Genomic DNA, 18,759 nt, shown 5'->3' with positions numbered 1-18,759 from the left:
GTATACGTTTTCAGATTGATAAGACCATTTGCAATGAAAAACAAATGATTGACAACAAGATATCAACACTGTGACGAATGTTCGGTCATATTCTTCGCCAAATTGCGAGTGCAATGCCGCTCGTAAAAGGATCCTCATATTCCCTCTTAAGATTGGTAACACCATTTGCAAATGACAACGAATAATTTGCCACAGTATATCGAATATTTAGTCATAATCCTTTGCGGAGTCAAGACAAGCGATCAAATGACAAATGGAACGTATTATGTCAGGTAGGGCATTACCGTATATTCCGATAATAAATATTCTGGCTTTACTTGGGATGAGCTAATGAAAAGAAGGCTCGTACCAATATTCTCGAAAAATATCTCAAGGAGCAATAGACGGTTTCCACTTAGTAATGCATTACTATGAAAGGTGATTTCTCCGTGTGTGAGGGCTTCAACAGACAAAGATGGACACAATATATGGTACTACCCCTTCTCCTTTCTTTTTTGGAATTATCACGAAACATACATAGATCATAAAGCTTCTGATTCACTGTAAAAATCAATCTTTTCTGCTGCATTCATCCCGGCACATGGAGGATACAGTAGATATACCATCCTCTTTTAATCATTTACATCCGAATGAGAAGATAATTATCAGATTTTGACCGAGAGTTCAATTATCTGACCGAGACTGTGCGTAAAAAATCGGTGTCATCCTAGGATATACTTCTGCTACTCATGTTTATATATACTGCCTTGAATATCTAATCTGGCGACGTGCAATCCACTGATTACCCGGTCTCGATCTATCCATGTATGGGTGATAAGTCATGCATGTTTCGTTTGCGATACGCTATGCACATACATCATTTTGTGGTAATCGGCGGGTACTAATACCATAGATACCTATCTTTCAATGATCTACTTCCTATACTTTCCCATTCATCTCTCCTTATCCACATATCACTCAAACTCTCCAAATTACACATAACCGAAGCGCCTTTCCAACTGACAAATCTCGGATTCAGATTCCGTGGTGGAGGGACAATCGAGACGTCCGATATTGGAAATCCTTTCTGCCTTAGAAGAGGCGGTAATCTAAACGACAAAGGACTGATCAAGCGACAACCATCACCACTAGAGAAAGATTCACTTACCTATCAGCTATGAAAGCACCTAAACCTTTCAAAGCCGAACTTCCACCTATCAACAAGATACTATTGGCTGCTGTTTTAGCTTTGTTTTCAGTACCGGCCATTGATATACTAGCTGCTATCGCGGCGTCTAAAGGAGATTTAGAAGCCTCTGATATTATTTGTTGATCAGATAATTCCGGTACAGAAGGCTTAGTAGGAGAGCCGTTGGTAACGGTGGCAGTGGTGGTTGTAGTGGTCACAAGAGGTTCGGTAGTGGTAAGAGTTGCTGCAGGGGTTGAGGTATTCATCTCCGGTGCGGGTGTAGAGGTAGCTGAATCTTGTGGTCGACCCAGTACTGGTACGGGTGTCGTATCTTTAGACGCTGTGACTTCCACCTTATTGTCATTTACATTTGCCTTCTCAGCTTCGGGCGCTCTTTCCGGTTCAACAATAGTAGCTTCAGCTCCATTGGCTACATCTGGTACAGGAGCAGGAAGAAGATGAGTGACGCAAGCCTTCATAGCTCCAGTCTGTCAAAAATTACGTCAGCCACGGAGCAGATTGTGAGGGCAGTTGAAGCTTACTGATTCTTCGTAGCTGGACGTCAGATCATCGGTGACTTGATCGTCGGAAGTTCCCCAGAATCTGAAAGATTTCCGCCCTTTCTTTTCTTTGAAATCTATAAGACGAGTATCGAAGAAAACCTATAAAACAGATCATCAGTATGTGCAACTCCTGGCGAAAGGGAACTAAATACTGACCAAGGCCGCTAGAATGTTCTCGTCATAAGTCCTGAAAACATATTTCTGCGTCAATCCCTCTGTTTTCAAGACGTAGAAGTCCCACGGTGTACTGGCCACAAGGTGCTATATCGGGAAAGATTCAGCTTCGATTCCTTAAGAACAGTATAACGGAAGCTGACCTCTTCCAAAGTACAGATCTTGTTCTTCAGATTATCCATCATTATCCAGTCTTGTGTTTTAGCCAGATCTAGTTCTTTATAAGGGAAATTTGATCTTTGAAGCAAAGTAACGAGAGAAGAGGTGATATCATCACCGCCATAATTCAGCTTGATTCTGAAAAAGAAATCAGTGTATGTCAACGATCTGTTCAGGAGGGTAATGGTAACATCTTAACTTACCTAGAATCCGGGTTCAGTAATCCCTCGTCAACAAAAGTTACGGAAGACGACTGAGCACCGATATCCACCACACAAGCCGATGACATGCCTGCGCAGAAGATAGCACAGTATGCTTCCTGCAAATGATCACATCGTATAAGCAGTCTTCCGCTATACTATCTGGGTACAGCTCACTTGATGTACAGCGATCTCTTTGAACCCCATTGTAGTCAGGAACAGGTTAGTCATCTCTTGGACATAAACTCTATCGCCATGATCAGGAATGACGAAAACGACGGAGTATTTCTACCATAGTTGATTTTAGCAAGTTTATTGCAGGAAGCTGGGCGGAGTGTGAAGCTTACAGGATATTCCAGGGATGTTATCCCTAACTCTGTTTTTAGGGATTCCTGTATGATAGTAGCGATATCATCCAAAAGTAATTGTGAAGAAGTCCAATCTCTAGTATTCAAGTGCTTTTGTAAAATTGGATATCGAACTTTATACCCTGCTTTTTCAGGTAATCGTAATGCCTAAAAGTGATGACAGTCTGATAAGCTTCAAGTTCAACTTATTCTAGGGTTTGCCCTTGATTGAGAGAGCAGATCTTTTAAACTCACATCGGTGCCGATATAGAATGGTCTTCCGTCAGTTTCTGTCCAATCGATCCTATATGGATCATTGTGTTCTGGTAGATTCTCAGGTTTAACCTTTGCGTTATGAGTTTTCACTCTTGTACCTTCTTTCCAATCTGTTGCTAAACGCTCCTGTACCAGTCTATGTCTTAAATATTCTCTGAGATGACTGATGTTTGAATCGACCTATAGGTTTATATTAGCTCATGTTCTCATTTCCGTCTACAAAGACGTTATCTATGACATGAGAGAACTTACTGGATCTACCCATTCATCATCTACCTCGCCGTCATCATCATCTCCGTATTCACTTCTATTTCCATTACCATTTCCATTCATCTCGATATCTTCTTGATTGGCATTGCCCCCTTTCCTTCGTTTAGCTTCTTTTTTCTCCAAAGCATGCTGAGCTAATCTTTTCGCTCTACTTCCAGGAATGGGAGGATCGTTACCCCTATTAGGTGCGTTGGAAGGTCTAGCGATACAATTTGGGATCTCTTTAGGGTAGAAATCCGACGCTCTTCCGATCCTTAGATTCCTAGAACCAGGATGTATTACTAATGTGTAATGTAACGGGTTGATCTATGAAATCAGATACATCAATCATTATGTGCCTCCATATTTTGATTCTATAACGTCACAACGAGTAGAAAGGACAAAAGGACAAGTAAGCTTACCTCAGGTATCTCATTTCCTTCCGCTATCTGTTGTTGCCTTTCCTCCTCAGCATCTATCTTTTCTTGTTTGCCTTTTGCTACACTTAAATTTCGAGCGACGTCTATATTTCTTTCTTTTTGTAGATAGTCTCCTGCTGGTATTTTGATGTTATACATTCCAGGAACGAAAGCTGATGTATATGCCATCAAACCTTCTGTTTTTTGCTATACCAAATGGCGAATCTCCATTAGTTCAGACATCCCTCGAGATAGGCATTCAATTCCAGTTACCAACCAACAAGCGAGTGGATCGTTGAACTCACCTTGCTCTTCTTGTTGTAATTCCTCCTGTTCGGAGCTGGAACTGGAATTGCTGCTGGAGTCGTAGAAGGTCCAGCTATTGGCGTTGGTGTATCCGCCATTTCTTCGCTCACGGGCGCGGGAGTATCATTTTGCATCTGAGGCAGTTGGGGTGCAGCTGGAGATCCCTCCTCTTTTGGTGTCTCCATCTTTGGACAGTTTGTTCTCGTCGTGTCGTGGGGTGTACGCGAAACATATGGTGAAGATGAAATTGCCTCTTCGCTATTTCATTCACTTGACGATGTTGTTCCAGTCCTAAACGCAGATCAAAAGGCGGAGATCACCGTTACTCAGATCACTTAAGTGGGTTGAATATATACAAAATATGCGATTGAAATCTTCTTTCCTTTAAAAAAGTTGGAAAACCAGTGGTCCACTTTACAAAGAAGTTCTTCAAAACAGATTGAAAACAATCAATTGTCCCTTTCAGATCACAACTTGACCTTGAATCAAATCATACGACAAACGTCAAACAAAAATGGGCAGAAGAGCTAAGAATAAGCAGGCACCTCCCACGCCTCTTCCCGGTACAGTCCCCGACCGGTCATCAATATCAAGGAGACAACAAAGTAAAAAGAAGAAGGCACCTTCAACAGCTAATGATCAAAAGACATTCAAAGCTCAGAAAGGTTCTTTGAAGAAACCCCTTCCCGCACATAGGAGAAAGAAGGTAGATGTGGTCGACGAAGATGATAGTGATCTTGACCAAGCTTTACAGCCAGGGTGAGTAATCCACGAATTCCTCTTAGTTTCTGGTAGGGAAGACGGGAACCAGACTGATGAAGGAATGGATCGCAGTGTGTTGTCAGAAGATGAAGAAGAGACTGTTAAAGTGAAAAGTGTAAAAAAGGGAAAACAAGCCGCTTCGTAAGTTGCTAGTCTACTTGTATAGCACATGTGAACGCCAAAACTGAGTATCCTTTCTGTTCCAGATCCGACGATGAGGAAGTAGAAGAGCGTTCTAGACCAGTCAAGCAGCTTGAATTCTCAGACTCAGAGGACGATGAAGGAGATGTGAGCTAGAGTGATCGTCAAAATCAATTACATCAGCTGACAGCCTTGACAGGATCTAAACGCTGACGGAGAAGCTTTACCTCTTGGACAACACGCCTTTGATCTTGACGAAGCACCTTCGGATGGAGAGGAGGAGGATGATTTGGAATTGGGTGACGAGTTTGACATTGGAACAGATGATGAGATGCTCGATGATGATATGGACGAAGATGAGGATGAGGATGAAGATGAAGCAGATTCAGCATTCGCTTCTGAGAATGATGATGAAGACGCTGAAATGGCCGAAGAAGACGAGGATGAAGAGGAAGACGGGATCCAAACCAACTTGGAAGACGATTTGGAAGAAACATATACCTTACCTGCAGTGGATAGAGGTGGTGAAGAAGAAGAGATCGAGCACGGAACTAGCTTGAGAGAAGTTGAACAAAGAATGAGGTGGTTAGTAGGTGTATGTTTAAGTAAAGACGACAAGATGTCAAAAGGAGTTCCAGGAAAGTGAGTATCTGCAATTCTCATTTGATCGCAATATTACGACTATAATAAACCACAGCTGATGAGTTTTATTGAAACAAAGGTCGAGATCAGATCACTTCTTACAATTACAACATGATATCGCAACATATTTCGGATACAACACATTCTTAGTTGGAAAGCTAATGAGACTTTTCCCTGCCGATGAGGTATGTTATGATTATATGATACGAGTGTCTGTACTGATCCTCATCGTGTATCCAGGCATTGGCATTCTTTGAATCGAACGAATCTCCTCGACCTGTGACTATCCGAGCGAATACACTTCGAACCCGAAGAAGGGATTTAGCTCAAGCATTGATCAACCGTGGTGTAACATTGGAACCAATCGGCAAATGGTCAAAAGTTGGATTACAAGTTTTCGAATCACCTGTACCGATCGGAGCTACACCCGAATATTTAGCTGGACATTACATGTTACAAGCTGCATCATCTTTCTTACCTGTAATTGCATTATCACCTCAACCAAATGAAAGAGTGTTAGATATGGCTTCTGCACCAGGAGGGAAAACAACTTATATATCAGCATTACTCCAAAACACAGGCACAATCTTTGCGAATGATTCGAATAAACTTCGAACGAAAAGTTTAACTGCGAATATACATCGTATGGGTTGCAAGAACGTCATTGTCTGTAATTATGATGCTAGGGAATTCCCTAAAGTAATCGGAGGATTTGATAGAGTTTTATTAGATGCCCCTTGTAGTGGTACAGGTGTCATATCGAAGGATGCTAGTGTCAAGGTCAACAAGGTGAGTAGTGGTATTCTCTTGAGCTACCTTCATATAAAACATACAGTTGATAATAGTAATCTTCGCTCTATAGACCGAAAGAGATTTCCAATTATTAGCCCACTTACAAAAACAATTAATCTTATGTGCTATCGATTCAGTCAACCCAAATTCATCAACAGGTGGTTATGTAGTATATTCAACATGTTCCGTCACGGTCGATGAAAACGAATCAGTTGTGGATTACGCTTTGAGGAAAAGACCGAATGTAAAATTAGTAGAAACAGGTTTGGAATTCGGTGTGGAAGGATTTAAATCATTTGAAGGTAAAAACTTCCACAACAGTGTCTCATTAACTAGACGAGTGAGTTTGAGGTTTTACGTTCACTATTCTCACCCTTGACTCCTTCTCTCGCTTTGCTCGAGCCAGTCTTATCGCAATCATGCTGGGTATAGCCTTCGGTTGATATTTTGCTGATGATGTGCAAACCGTTTTCCAGTTCTACCCTCATAAACACAACATGGATGGATTTTTCGTAGCGAAATTCAAAGTTGAAAAACGAAAGAAAGCAACTAAGTCTGTCATCGAACAAGAGCACGAAGAAGAAGAGAAACCTCAATTGAAACTGAATGACGAGGGTATGATCGTAGAAGAAGAAGTTGCCAAATTCGATGCTGACGAAGATGAAGCTTTAATTGAGGGTGAGCAGACTTCTACTTTCCATCTCATCACATTCTGCTTTGACAAATAATAAGGATCGATTGTCCAAAGAAGGGACGCCAGGTTCAGTGAATGGTTGACGCTGATATACTGCATGCTTTACAGAGAGCAAGAGGAAAGCACTCAAGAAGAAAGGTATAAAGATAACATCAAAACCAAAACCTTCTGCTACCAAAGAAGATAAGAAAGATGATGGTCAGGTGAAAGTACCAAAGGGGAAGAAAGTAACTGAGAAGAGAAGATCCAAGACTTAGTCTGGGTTGCTTTGATGTTATTTAATCGTATTTTTGCTCGGAGGGGATCTGTTATCATTGCTTTGTTCCATATTCATTCTCTTCATGCATGTCTGTGGTCATCCGCAAATTGGATTACTAGTAATTTATGGTCACACCGTTCTTATTTGTTCCCCTGTTGGATTGTACACGTGTTTCTCCTTACAGCAATTTAATCTTCATCACGGGGTACTTGATTTTGGTTTGTTGGACATCATTTCTCGCCTATATAGCTTTTCCACCACTCATCGAATGTTTTCCTTTCACTAACGTCAATTCCCAGTTCTTCCAGAGCTTTGGTACTTAGCTGAGTATTCTCAGGACGTGGAGTAGCTTCTGGTCCAGGTTTATTGGTATCTCTAATTACGTGATCAATGGGTAAACTAAGGTGTTTGGAGATGATTGTTGTCATGTCGTATTTGGTTAGAGCAGGTGAAGGTGTTGCGTAATGCAGGATCGGGGGTAAAGGTTTGTCGACATCTATCGAGGGAAAAGCACAGGTTAGAGTCAGTTAGATTCAGTTAAAAGCTTGGCTTCTCCGCGGCTTCGATCGAACAGATTTTAGACATGGAAGGATTCGTGTGACGTCTTGTATGGACGATGAGAGGATTCGTAGGTTGGGAGAAAGAGGTACTTCTCACGTGAAAGATCATATAATACCCTTCCTATGTCTTCAACATTGGTCGGGAATCTAACTTGATAAGCGTCCATCTTGTATTGTTTTCCCGATTGATCCTGTACGACTATATCGGATTAAATCGATATTCATGCATGAGATATCAGCTTCTGGTTTTGCATTCCGTCGACAACAATCAGCTCACCGTCACGTAAGATATTCACTGCTGATTCAGCATTATATTCCGTTTTCCCATACCTGTTCATGACAAGCATGTTAGCTTAACTTGCTTCTGTGGGAAGAGAAATGGGAAGAGCTCACAAGATAGGTACTCTCAGTACAGTCACTTTGGCACCTTTTTCCCTTTCTGCCAAAACCGCTTTCTCACCATCTAGCTTTTGTCGACCGTACATTTGTAATGGATCTGGAGAAGCGTCCACGTCGTAAGGTGGACTAAGGAGTCTCGTATATGAGCATAAACAGACGGATGAAACAGGCGACTCTGAATACAAATCTATATGTTCACTCACTTTTTCCCATTGAACACGTAATCTGTCGAGATGTAAAACAATAGGAATTTTCGCTGGTTGGCAAGAGCAGCTAAATGCGCTGGAACAACAGCATTGATCTACGAAAATGTTAGTCCAAGTTTTTTCTGATTCATTGTCCTTTGATCGTCCTCAATTTGAACTAACTTTTGCAGCTTTTTCGGGATCCTGATTGGGCCATAACCTTCATCAGCTGAATTGGAAGTACATGCTTCGTGTGTGCAGCTGTGAGATTAGAAGATCAACTTACAGCCTCGGCTACATCAGGTCTGCGTTCTGCTGCACCTGTATTGGATCTGATCAGCTACCGTGCGATGGCTCAACACTTGACAGTAAACGTACAATGTACCACGACTATCGGAGAATATCAAGTCAGCTCATGAAACTTCTCACCATTTTTCGAATCCAAAGAGATCTCAACCTACCATCGATCTTTCCGTGAGTTTGAAAGAAGCCATTAACAGCTTCTTCATCCATCAAATCGAGCTTTGTATAGGATGAATCTTTACCCGCTCGACTGTTGGCGAGCTTTATAACTATGTAGGCGCCAGATTTGATCCATCAATAGCTATTCTACGCAATCAATCGCTAGACGTGAAGCTGGGAAACGAGGACATACCCTCATCACCACTAGATTCGAATTCGGCGGTTACTGCTCTTCCCAGAAGACCTGATGCACCTACATACATCATGAAGTTTCAGCTTGTTATCTCATGATCTGGATGAAGATGGTCAGAAGCTGATATCTACCTGTTATCACTACTGTTGTCTTGACCATGATTGTGTGCTTGACCTGATTTGGATCCTGGGTGATGTACTGTAAAAGAGGAATGTTTGGACATTAACGTACCAAGATTAAACATTTTCCAAGATCGATTGCCATTCCATTCCCCACAACCAGACTTCCGCCGGGATTAACAGGGGATGTCACCCCCTCAAGCCGATACATTCCCACGGTCATTCCGACTGCCACGTGGTCTCCCCACCGTCATCGAAGCTTACTTCGGCGATGAGGGAATCAACTTTTGACGGTGAAATCATAACGTAAAAACAGGACATACCTGAGATGAACCCCACCGTTCACATGAAACAATAACAAAGTTACTTGGTCAGTGCTAGATTATCTAGCAAGCATCTGTGTGACATTCAAGTCATCTCGACGACAAACTCGGAGTCGCAGCACACCAAGAGCCCGCCGCAGTAGCTACAGTCAATCAATATCAACAAACACCTCGATCTTCCCTAGATCTACAGCATTATTCCCATACACCGCTTCCCGGCTCCGATAAGGTCACTCCTGAACATACGAAATCATGTCCAATTTTCTACGTAAAGCATCGTTGTCAAGGAAGAAGGGTCTGAACGATGATACGAACCCTCGTGGTCCGTCAACTAAGAGCGACAAACCTCCTCAATCGAGGAGTGTTAGTGATGCTAGTACGTTAAATGAGAACGGTGGTGAGAATGGTGGTACAAAACCGAAGAGAAAGCAGAGGTTAGTGAACCATCGTTCCTGTCTTGCCAGAATCAGTCATGGCATTACTTGGCCTCAGACTGTTCATAACTGATCACATTCACGATTCACAGTACTAGGAAGAGACTGTCATCCTTGTTCTCATCATCTACGTCACTTTCATCCCATTTATCAGATCGAGATCGAGATTCATCACCTACGACATTTCAAAGACCTCCTTCCAGCCTGAACATCTTAAGTTCAACTTCAGGCGCTTCAGGCGCTTCAACGCCCACTAGCTCCAATGGAGGTATCAGAAATCTTCCGTCCAATGGCCAGAGCTCGTCACCCAGCGATGTCAAAGATGGTATTCAAGGATTGCGCCTTGGAACAAATACAGTCAATCTGTCTGATACACAAGATGAAGACCAACTTTCTGCCTCACCTATAGATTCAACTTCGGCTGGTCCACCAATCCAACCTGTCAGTGCCGCATCATTACCTACTGCCATAACAAAACCAACAAGACGAAGGACATCAAGTGTGTACTCGCAATGGGAATTAGAAGAAGTTGGTCTAGACTCGGATTCAGATGATGATAATGATGCTTTCTTAACTCCTTCAGAAGGTTTGAGCGAAGTTGAAGAGGAACCAGAAGAAGAAGAGAAAGGAATGACAGCCACTCCTTCGACCGCTGCTACTGCTGTTACGTCAACGGCCAACCCAGTAGCGGCAGTCGTAACTGATCCTGAATCCGATTCAACAAAACCCACGGATCAGAAACGATCGATAGCAGACACAGCCACTGTCGAGAAGGGGACTGTATCTCAACAAAAGGATGTCAGTGGAACAGGTCCATCGACAATCAAGAGAACCGTACCTACAGAAGCGCAGACCAAAGTCAACAAACACATTCATGCTACGAAAGCAGGCGCATTAGCTGTTGATCAGGAAGGAGTCTTGGGCAAAGACATTGATATCTGCAGAAGAGCTCTGTCCTTGTTTCTGACTAGTCGTATGAGAGAAGCTGAAGTGTATCTTGAAAAAGAAGACGGAGAAGGTCAACATCTGTATATACAATCTGCTAAAGGCATAATTGAATCTTTAAAGGTGAGGGATCGTCATCTGTGGTGCCAGGACCTATGTTCCGTTCGCTAACAAATATTGATGATAACAGGGAATGATGACATTTGATTCGGTCGATCTTACCAACGCGTTGGAGATATGTAAAGCTACTGCAGTTACTGCGACTGCTTTAAGAAAACCTACAGATTCATTGGTATCGAGATTTGTGAAAGCTGGAGCAGGAGTAGCTAGAGTGAAAGCTATGTCCCCATTGGAAAGACATACGGAATTAGTTTATGCCGAAACTAGTCTGTTGAAGGCATTGTTGGCCATAGTCAGTGGTGGTGATTGGTTAGGTCTCATTCGAGAAGCGTGAGTAGCATCATAATTTCAGCTTACCTCGATCTGTATGTTGAGCTTACTGCCTTCCGGCGTAGACTAAACATGCGTGCTGCCCATGGGATATATCATATATTACAGCAATTCTTAGATGAGGCGGATAAAAATGGATATGATGATAGTATCGATATGGATTTCCGATCTGTGGGTAACAGATACCTTATCAATTGCGCTTGAATGCTTATTTGAATATTCTCTGCAAAGGGTGTGGTACTAGGTCAAGGAACAAGTTCTTTGATGCTGTCTTTACTTCCAGCCAAGGTGATGAAGGTGAGCTATCATATCAAGCGTTATACCTCCTTATATTGCAGTGGACTGCCTTTGCTGATCAGTAGACTCGCTTAGATCGCTTCTTTGTTGGGATACGGCGGTGATAGGGATACAGCTTTAGCTACTTTGATGTCAGCTGGAGGATGGCGTCAAGGATTCGATAAACCCCAACATGATGAAAGTAATGAAGGTCTAAGAAGACCAGTGTGTGACTTGATTCTATTGACTTTCCATTTGGTCATTTCCGTTCTCATGTAGGTTATCACCTCTAATCGAAAGCCCGAATGTTCCTGTTTACATTTACTGATTACTGTCACGAGAATAGGCCAATCACTGGAGTTGACATACCAATGGCAACAAACATATTGGCTTATAACTTGCAAAGATACCCAGACGGTCAGTTGGTTTCTGCTTCATTAGCCTCAGGAGTTCATTGACAGTGGATGATACAGGCGTTTTCTTCCTTTATTTCCAAGCGAGATCATTTACCGTCCAATGTCAACCTGAAGAAGCTAATCGTGAGTATCTGATTCGTTTACTCCGTTACCTCCATCATCCGCAGGGGAGCTTTGCGAAATCAAGTTATGGGTAACTGACAGTTTGACGGTAATCGCAATAGGATCACTACAAAAAGCGCTAGACTCGAGTTTGGAATATATCCAACTGCAACATATGTGTCTTGTAAGTCCTTTCGACTGAGATTGAATAGTACAGCAGTGTAAGTCAACTGATACAATACGATTTACTGATGTATAGTGGGATTATGCCTGTAATTTCATGATGTTGGCCAATTGGAAAGGTGCTCTGGATTGTTTCAGTATTTTGAAAGACGAATCTAATTGGAGTAGAGCGGTATACACATAGTGAGTACCATTGTTTCACTTCTTATGCAATATCAGCCATTGTGAAAAAGACACATCGTTGCTCCCGACGAAGGATATATTACTGATCTCGTTGGCGTTCCGTCAGTGCCGCTGCGGCATCATTGGTCCAGCTTTCACAGGAAGAAGATAAATACGATAATGAGCTATTATTGAAGGAAGCTGAAAAATTCATGACGCAAATACCTAAATTGACGAAGAAGATAGCTGGTAAATCATTACCTATCGAAGTGAGTGAATAACTTCGGTTCTCTAATTGTTCAAACCCGTATACGCTGAAATACTAATCCGAACGAACAGAAACTCGTTTCCCGTAAAGCACGTAAATTCCACTCTCAGTCCAATCGACTGTTCCTACCGGCAATGGAATTAGCATATGTTTTCGGATCTTTATCCAATACCCCAAGAAGAAGTTTGATAGATGAATGGTTACCTAGAATAAATAGAGTTTTGGGAAAACTTGATGAAACTGATCCGGAAATTTACGGAAGTGCATATTGGGACGGTAAGTTTATTTTCGAACTCGTGGTTGAAGTTGCCAGTCGGGTGAAAGAGAACGAAATGCTAGAATGTGACAGGAAACTCAGTATCGGAGGTCAAGGGGAATAAGATACGATCAAAGCTGACCATATAATTTAATGAAATGACATAGATTACTGCCTCGGTCATTTCCTGAAAGGAATGTGTCAATTCATTTCTCGATATCAAGTGAGTTTTCGTTTCATTGCCGAACACTGAAGATCGCAATCCGAGTGATTGTTAACCTACATTCGTCGTCTTAGCCACCCGACGCAGCTCCTGAAGCTGTCAAGAAATCGGCATCCGATCCATCAGACGATGAATTAGACGAAGGGGCAGAGAAGGAGTTCAAGGCTGTAATAAGGCATGGACCGGAAGTACAAGTGAGTCAAAGTGTTCAGTTTTATCAATGGTCTCGCCAACACGAATGGTGAAGTTGTGCTGATTATGCCATTTCCAGCTCGATCACCATATCATCTTCCATTGTTACTATGAATTAGGTCGATTGTACGCTAGAAGAGGTGATGACGAACAAGCTAAATACCACTTTGAGGTTGTCATGGCAGGTGAGTGTTTCCCGTATATTGGACTGCGCTTGTGTGATTCGAAAAGTCAGCCAAAACACCGCAAATTCCCTTCGATTGTTGGGAGCAAGAACACCAATTGCTGTGATGTAGAAAAGGTCAAATGGATAGAGAGCTGATATTTTCGGTTGATCATATGAGTAGGTAAATTGCCAGATCATAATCCATACATGGCAAAAGCGAATGGCAAATATTCGTTGGAAGGCGCCTTATTACTCAAGACTCACGCTGCATTGAGCGCTGTAAAGGAGAAGAAGTAGATTGGCTATGTAGATTGGCTATAATACAACACTGTAGGAATGGGTGGCAAAAGTTTGTTCCGATCATCAAATGTGGGATGGATGGTCTGACGGAGGAGGAATGCACCTTTCATGAAGCTTCAGTCTTGAAGGGGTATTTCGCGTGCTCTACGAGGTGAAGCAGGTCAAAGCTGGAACGCGAAGTCGTATAAACTGTGGACTGATGGAAGGGAGAGGCAAAAAATTAGACTTGTAGCGTTCATTGGGATAATCAATTATTCCTAGAGCTGGAGGACAGGAATATACAATACATATTTGACATTTATAATTCTTCTGGGAGGCTGAAAAGTTGAATGGGAATGAAAGAAGGTGTAGGCAGGCGATCTATACAATATTATCTAGTAAAATGCAGCTTTTTTTCTATCATTATCAAAATTATCCTGTAAGTAAGTGTAAGTGATATTGCGAATTGATGGAATCGGCAAGGTGAAAGACCATTGGAGAAAGATTGATACGACTCAGATGTATACTTTTCTCTGTCATGCAGCAGAAGGAAGCTTAATCGCCACGTCCATCGCATTGCCATAATAAATCACATGCATGAAATTTGTATATTACCAATACTAAAAGCAGAAAGCGAAAAAGTAAATATGTGACGATTCGTTAAATTGATGATGCTGGTGATGACGAATGATGAGTGAAAACTGTATGATGAAGATGGAAAAAGGGAATACCTTGAGGATACAAAAATTACAGATGATGGACTCGATTATCACGAATGAAGAATGATGGTTTATGATGAGATTGATGCGAAATACTGACAGTCATGACGGAAAAATTGTGCGAGAAGGTTTGCAGCAAACCTAAAAGCTAAAGTGAGGTAAAGAGAAAAGAAAACAGATCAGACAATAAAATAAGAATGAAGCAGGAGTCAAAGGGTAATGATCAGATGAGCGAGCAGAGGATTACAGGATAATGTTAGGTGACACATGGGTTAAACAAGGATCAAGGTGTCATCGCTGATTCGAGCGGTCTATTTGGCTGTCTTATTGACATCAAACTCCATATGCGGAACCATGTGTGGAAGGGTAATCATAGTACTGATCGTCGCGTCCATAAGAATAGGAAGAAGGAGCTGACACGACAATGGTCAGCAGCTGACCCTTCCTCGCGAACATATCACTCACTTGAAAATCCGGAAAGCTGGGCGGCAGCGGACCTCTGTCGGACAGCGAGATTGTCGGACTGCAACATCGATCAATATTGATAAATCACCTGCAATTGAACCACTCACGTCCGGGAAAGGCTCCTGAAGGTGCACATCAGCTGTAATCAAGATTATGCTGCAGGGTGACTTACAGGTTGACCTTTCATACGACCGTTGGAGCTATAAATTGATAAGCTGAGAAATTCCCGAGAGAACAATATAGCGCACTAAAAGATTTGAGGTCTCCAAGCTTCGATGACACCCATGACAGCAGAATTTCTGGGAAAAGGCTTGTCAGGGGAAATGTTTCCTCCTTGTTGAGATACTCACTTGAACTTGTTAATGAGGGCAGATTTTCCTCTGAATGGCGGAATCAGCTTGAAAGTTCACACTCGTATAGTACACTTACTGAATATCGGCGTACGAAACCTGCTTGTGTTAGCGGATCTTTTAATCAAAAGGGTAGACTCACTTGGAGCACTTTCTCACTCGAAAACATGTTCCACTTCTTCCCCACTTTGGCTTCAATAAATTCGTATAGGGCTTTGATGGAGCAGAAGTTCACAAAAGCGTACCCAACCTGATCCATCAGCTCTGTACCTGAAGCAGCCGAACGTACGTTACAACAGTTTTTGAAATCGAAGCGAAGGTACACAAAATCAAATTCTCCTGGAACAGCCTGCGATATACGCATTATCAGCAGAGAGCATCAATCTAATAGCGGTTTCTCACGCTTTGAAGGATATCAACGAGTTCCTGACGCGAGAGTTTATTCTGCTTCACGTTAGCAAAATAAGAGGAGAGATTTGGCCGGCCTACACCTACTGGAACATCTTTGATCATTACGGTGGTACGATGATCAAGACCTGAAGCATACAAAGTGTGAGACAGAGTCTTGTATAACAACCTAAAATGGACATACCAGATAAGATCCTATCAGGGAATACCATATTCTGGGGAGGAACGGCTTTCTTGTCATGAAGATTCCAATGACCACCCAGACCTTGACCTTGTCTAGCTCTTGCTTCCATGTCGGCGCTGTTCATCAAGCCTTGTACCGTACCGGGCTCATGAAGTCGTCTACCAAGAGCTCGAAGCTGAGCAGGTGTTTCGTAACTCACTTGGGAGCCGATAACAGAAGCTCGATCCAAGCTGGTAGGAGTCGAGAATCGGCTGCTGGACGGTGCGGTCGAATAGATAGAAGAGCTATCTCTTCCACCAAATACATCTTGATTGCTTCGAGCCCGAATGAAGGAGGAAGTGATTGATGTGCCGAAATGACTAGAGGATCTCGTTTGAGCAGTCTTCTTAGGACCAAAAACATCGGATGAAGTCGACTCATCACTCTGGCTTCTCCCAGACAAAGCTCTTCCACTGAATGTCCCAGGGATATAAGCAGCTGAGCCCAGTGTATATCCAGTGGGATTCGAGATGGGTTGAGCTGAACCCAAAGGTGCATGGAGATAAGAGATGGATATCAGAGCTTGACCGGCTTTCTGCCCGTCGAGGAGCTGAATCGCTTGCGTGGCGGCCCGAGTGTCGAAGAATTCGGCGATAAAGCGCTATATGCCTATCAGCTAGAACTAGACCCAAAAGGAAGTCCACTCACTCTCCCTTCATGGCCCACTGGGACGAGTCTTTGAAGCTCGCCGATGGCCGACAAAGTTTTCTGATAACAAGGTTAGTAGTCACTGAGGCAAAGCTGGAAGAGGTACTCACTCCCATAATCTCAACGGAAACGCCTATTCCACCCGTGACCCCTACGGTTATGATTGCTTCCGAATCAGCCAACAGCGTTTCCCAACCGCTGGATCGCGTCATTATCTTTCAAGAGGGTCAGCTCCCTCTTAAGTCAAGCCAATCCGTTTTTGACTCACCGTTTGGACAACGGCCTGATCGGTCGCCATGCAGTGAAGATGGACCACAGGGCCATCTTCTTTGAGAGCGACAGAGCTGGTTCGAAGTGTATCGTAAAGCTTCATTGCCTCCCGAGCATCGAAAAACGCAACGAAGATCTAAATCGTCAGGAGTCAGCGCTTTGCTCATTTGGAACAGAGTGCACCTACACAGCCTTTCGATCTTATGTGTTTGACGATTATTGCCTTGAATTCGCAGACAGACTATACGCGACAATCACTAAGCATCCGACACGGCATCGTCCAGGAGAATGGCAACTCACCTGAATTAGATCTCTGACCTCATTCTCCGTCGTCTCGAGAGGAAGATTGCTGATCTGAATTAAGTCCTCAGTCATAGATAGGTTCCTCAGATATATAACTTACCATCAGGTATCTTCCTATGTCTTCATGAATCTGTTCGGCAGCAGCAAAATGAAAATCGGTTTTCTGGTTTTGCTCTTCATATCCTTTACCAGGAATGCTTTTTGGAGTGACATACGAAGGAGTTGAAGGCGTGACGGGCAGTCTATAGTCGCCAGTAGCTGGAGTGTAAGGAGACAAAGTGAGAGCAGGTGTTGAAGCTGCTGCTTCAGTGCGAGTTGTCCTTCGTGGCGTTTCGAAGCTCGGGGCTATGAATCAAAAATGTCAAACGGATCATGTCAGGATGAAGCGGAACTTACCTTCGTTCTTCTTATTGGGATTGGGTGTATTAGGTCCCTCATGACGGCTGACGGGCTATAGGAATAGTATTGTCAGCTTAACCTCAATGTGATGATCGAATTCGAGATAGTATCTTGCCTCAGTCTGTCTTGTGGAAGGTCCAGCCTCCTGAAACGATAACTTTGAAATATCAGGTATAGCGTTTCCCGAGAGCGTGACAGGCTTAAAAGAGGAAGATTTGGGGTTGAGCTTGGAATACAGAATGCAACATCAACATGTTAGTTTCAATGGTACGACAATAGGAAGTGGCTTATAGCATTCACTTGGCTCTTTTCTGCTTTCCCAGCAGATTCGTTGACATTTTCCAGTCGGACGATCTTGAGCACAGTTTTCTTGTCGGCTTCGAAAGTTGGTGAGGTGGGAGTGGACGGTCTGAGTGGACATGTTGTCAGTGATCTATTTGGACATGTGAGATGATGTTGCAGACATCATAATGGGAGTTCGGTGAGGTACGAGTGAAGCAACGAGAGGAAGAAAGAGGGTAAGAAGGTAAAGGTGACTGACCTCGCGGGAGTCGGAGACCATTTCTTTCCTGCATTTGGTGAGAAAGTATGCACCTTCGTGGGAGTGATAGGTAGGTCCTATGCAAGTACGAATGATCAGCTCAGCGAGGTTATTGTCTTCAACGGAATACTATAAAGAATCCTATCTCTTCTTCTGCTAGGGAGAGGAAGAAGGGATGAGATGACGAATCAAAGAAAGGGAGGAGGAAGGTGATTATACTTACCTTGTTGGAGCTGGAGCTCGAAGATGTGCTCGCTGCCGGAGTGAGCGGGATGGTCATCTTGTCTATCTTGAAGCTGATGAGAGATGAATAATCTCTATATGAAAGGTGAGAAAGATACAAATGTATTGTGCGATGAGGAAGGAAGACGTATTTCGTTTTCTATCCGTCCAACGAAAAAGGGGAGGGTGAAGCTGGGCCCCGATTGACACCGGAGATGTGTGAAGGAGATCCAACAGGAGAAGGTTAAATTGTCCTTGTTAATAGGAGCAGTTGAAAGATGAGGTGAAGATGAGCGAGATATGAGAATGAGATAGAAGATGGGAAAAGAGAAAAGAGAAAGAGAAAGAGAAGAAAGAAAGAAGGAAGACGGAAGACGGTACATGTTTCTCTTATAGAGCTGAAATACGTTCTGCTTTTGTGTCCTTGATGGCCGTGTCATTGATTTTTACCCTGTTCATATTCTGTT

The 18,759-nt window shown here is 42.9% G+C and overlaps 5 protein-coding genes across 5 annotated transcripts; 2 read left to right on the top strand and 3 right to left on the bottom strand.

Annotated features, from left to right (window-relative positions):
* Positions 1-880: 880 nt before the first annotated feature.
* On the bottom strand, positions 881-4,046 carry IL334_004031 (uncharacterized protein; the record flags this gene model as incomplete). The annotated part of the gene is made up of 12 exons (XM_062935754.1): positions 881-1,088; positions 1,148-1,656; positions 1,711-1,830; positions 1,888-1,992; positions 2,049-2,202; positions 2,268-2,383; positions 2,442-2,552; positions 2,612-2,779; positions 2,867-3,067; positions 3,140-3,463; positions 3,559-3,762; positions 3,861-4,046. 12 exons carry the CDS (start codon positions 4,044-4,046, stop codon positions 881-883), a joined length of 2,406 nt encoding a protein of 801 aa, XP_062791805.1.
* A 329-nt stretch (positions 4,047-4,375) lies between these two features.
* On the top strand, positions 4,376-7,149 carry IL334_004030 (uncharacterized protein; the record flags this gene model as incomplete). Its single annotated transcript, XM_062935753.1, has 9 exons — positions 4,376-4,620; positions 4,696-4,764; positions 4,830-4,911; positions 4,964-5,406; positions 5,486-5,591; positions 5,647-6,195; positions 6,269-6,538; positions 6,675-6,876; positions 7,001-7,149. 9 exons carry the CDS (start codon positions 4,376-4,378, stop codon positions 7,147-7,149), a joined length of 2,115 nt encoding a protein of 704 aa, XP_062791804.1.
* Positions 7,150-7,381: 232 nt separating this feature from the next.
* IL334_004029 (dTDP-4-dehydrorhamnose reductase) lies at positions 7,382-9,109 on the bottom strand (the record flags this gene model as incomplete). Its single annotated transcript, XM_062935752.1, has 10 exons — positions 7,382-7,647; positions 7,809-7,910; positions 7,989-8,041; positions 8,105-8,236; positions 8,314-8,411; positions 8,479-8,499; positions 8,582-8,616; positions 8,757-8,867; positions 8,951-9,010; positions 9,082-9,109. 10 exons carry the CDS (start codon positions 9,107-9,109, stop codon positions 7,382-7,384), a joined length of 906 nt encoding a protein of 301 aa, XP_062791803.1.
* Positions 9,110-9,644: 535 nt separating this feature from the next.
* IL334_004028 (uncharacterized protein) lies at positions 9,645-13,762 on the top strand (the record flags this gene model as incomplete). Its single annotated transcript, XM_062935751.1, has 16 exons — positions 9,645-9,826; positions 9,919-10,894; positions 10,962-11,221; positions 11,287-11,392; positions 11,453-11,518; positions 11,594-11,772; positions 11,844-11,914; positions 11,971-12,036; positions 12,138-12,199; positions 12,275-12,381; positions 12,488-12,629; positions 12,700-12,904; positions 13,052-13,107; positions 13,182-13,301; positions 13,379-13,484; positions 13,647-13,762. 16 exons carry the CDS (start codon positions 9,645-9,647, stop codon positions 13,760-13,762), a joined length of 2,820 nt encoding a protein of 939 aa, XP_062791802.1.
* Positions 13,763-14,796: 1,034 nt separating this feature from the next.
* On the bottom strand, positions 14,797-18,350 carry IL334_004027 (uncharacterized protein; the record flags this gene model as incomplete). The annotated part of the gene is made up of 22 exons (XM_062935750.1): positions 14,797-14,876; positions 14,929-14,986; positions 15,036-15,050; positions 15,101-15,128; positions 15,177-15,227; positions 15,279-15,308; positions 15,358-15,377; positions 15,421-15,627; positions 15,681-15,722; positions 15,774-15,814; positions 15,871-16,510; positions 16,558-16,617; positions 16,668-16,772; positions 16,826-16,963; positions 17,015-17,068; positions 17,128-17,181; positions 17,231-17,475; positions 17,527-17,581; positions 17,645-17,755; positions 17,830-17,938; positions 18,071-18,147; positions 18,294-18,350. 22 exons carry the CDS (start codon positions 18,348-18,350, stop codon positions 14,797-14,799), a joined length of 2,277 nt encoding a protein of 758 aa, XP_062791801.1.
* Between the last annotated feature and the right edge of the window lie 409 nt (positions 18,351-18,759).

This window comes from Kwoniella shivajii, chromosome 5, assembly GCF_035658355.1.
Source record: "Kwoniella shivajii chromosome 5, complete sequence".
Taxonomy (NCBI): domain Eukaryota; kingdom Fungi; phylum Basidiomycota; class Tremellomycetes; order Tremellales; family Cryptococcaceae; genus Kwoniella; species Kwoniella shivajii.
The sequence above is the reverse complement of the archived record's forward strand: the minus strand, read 5'-3'. Positions and strand labels throughout refer to the sequence as shown.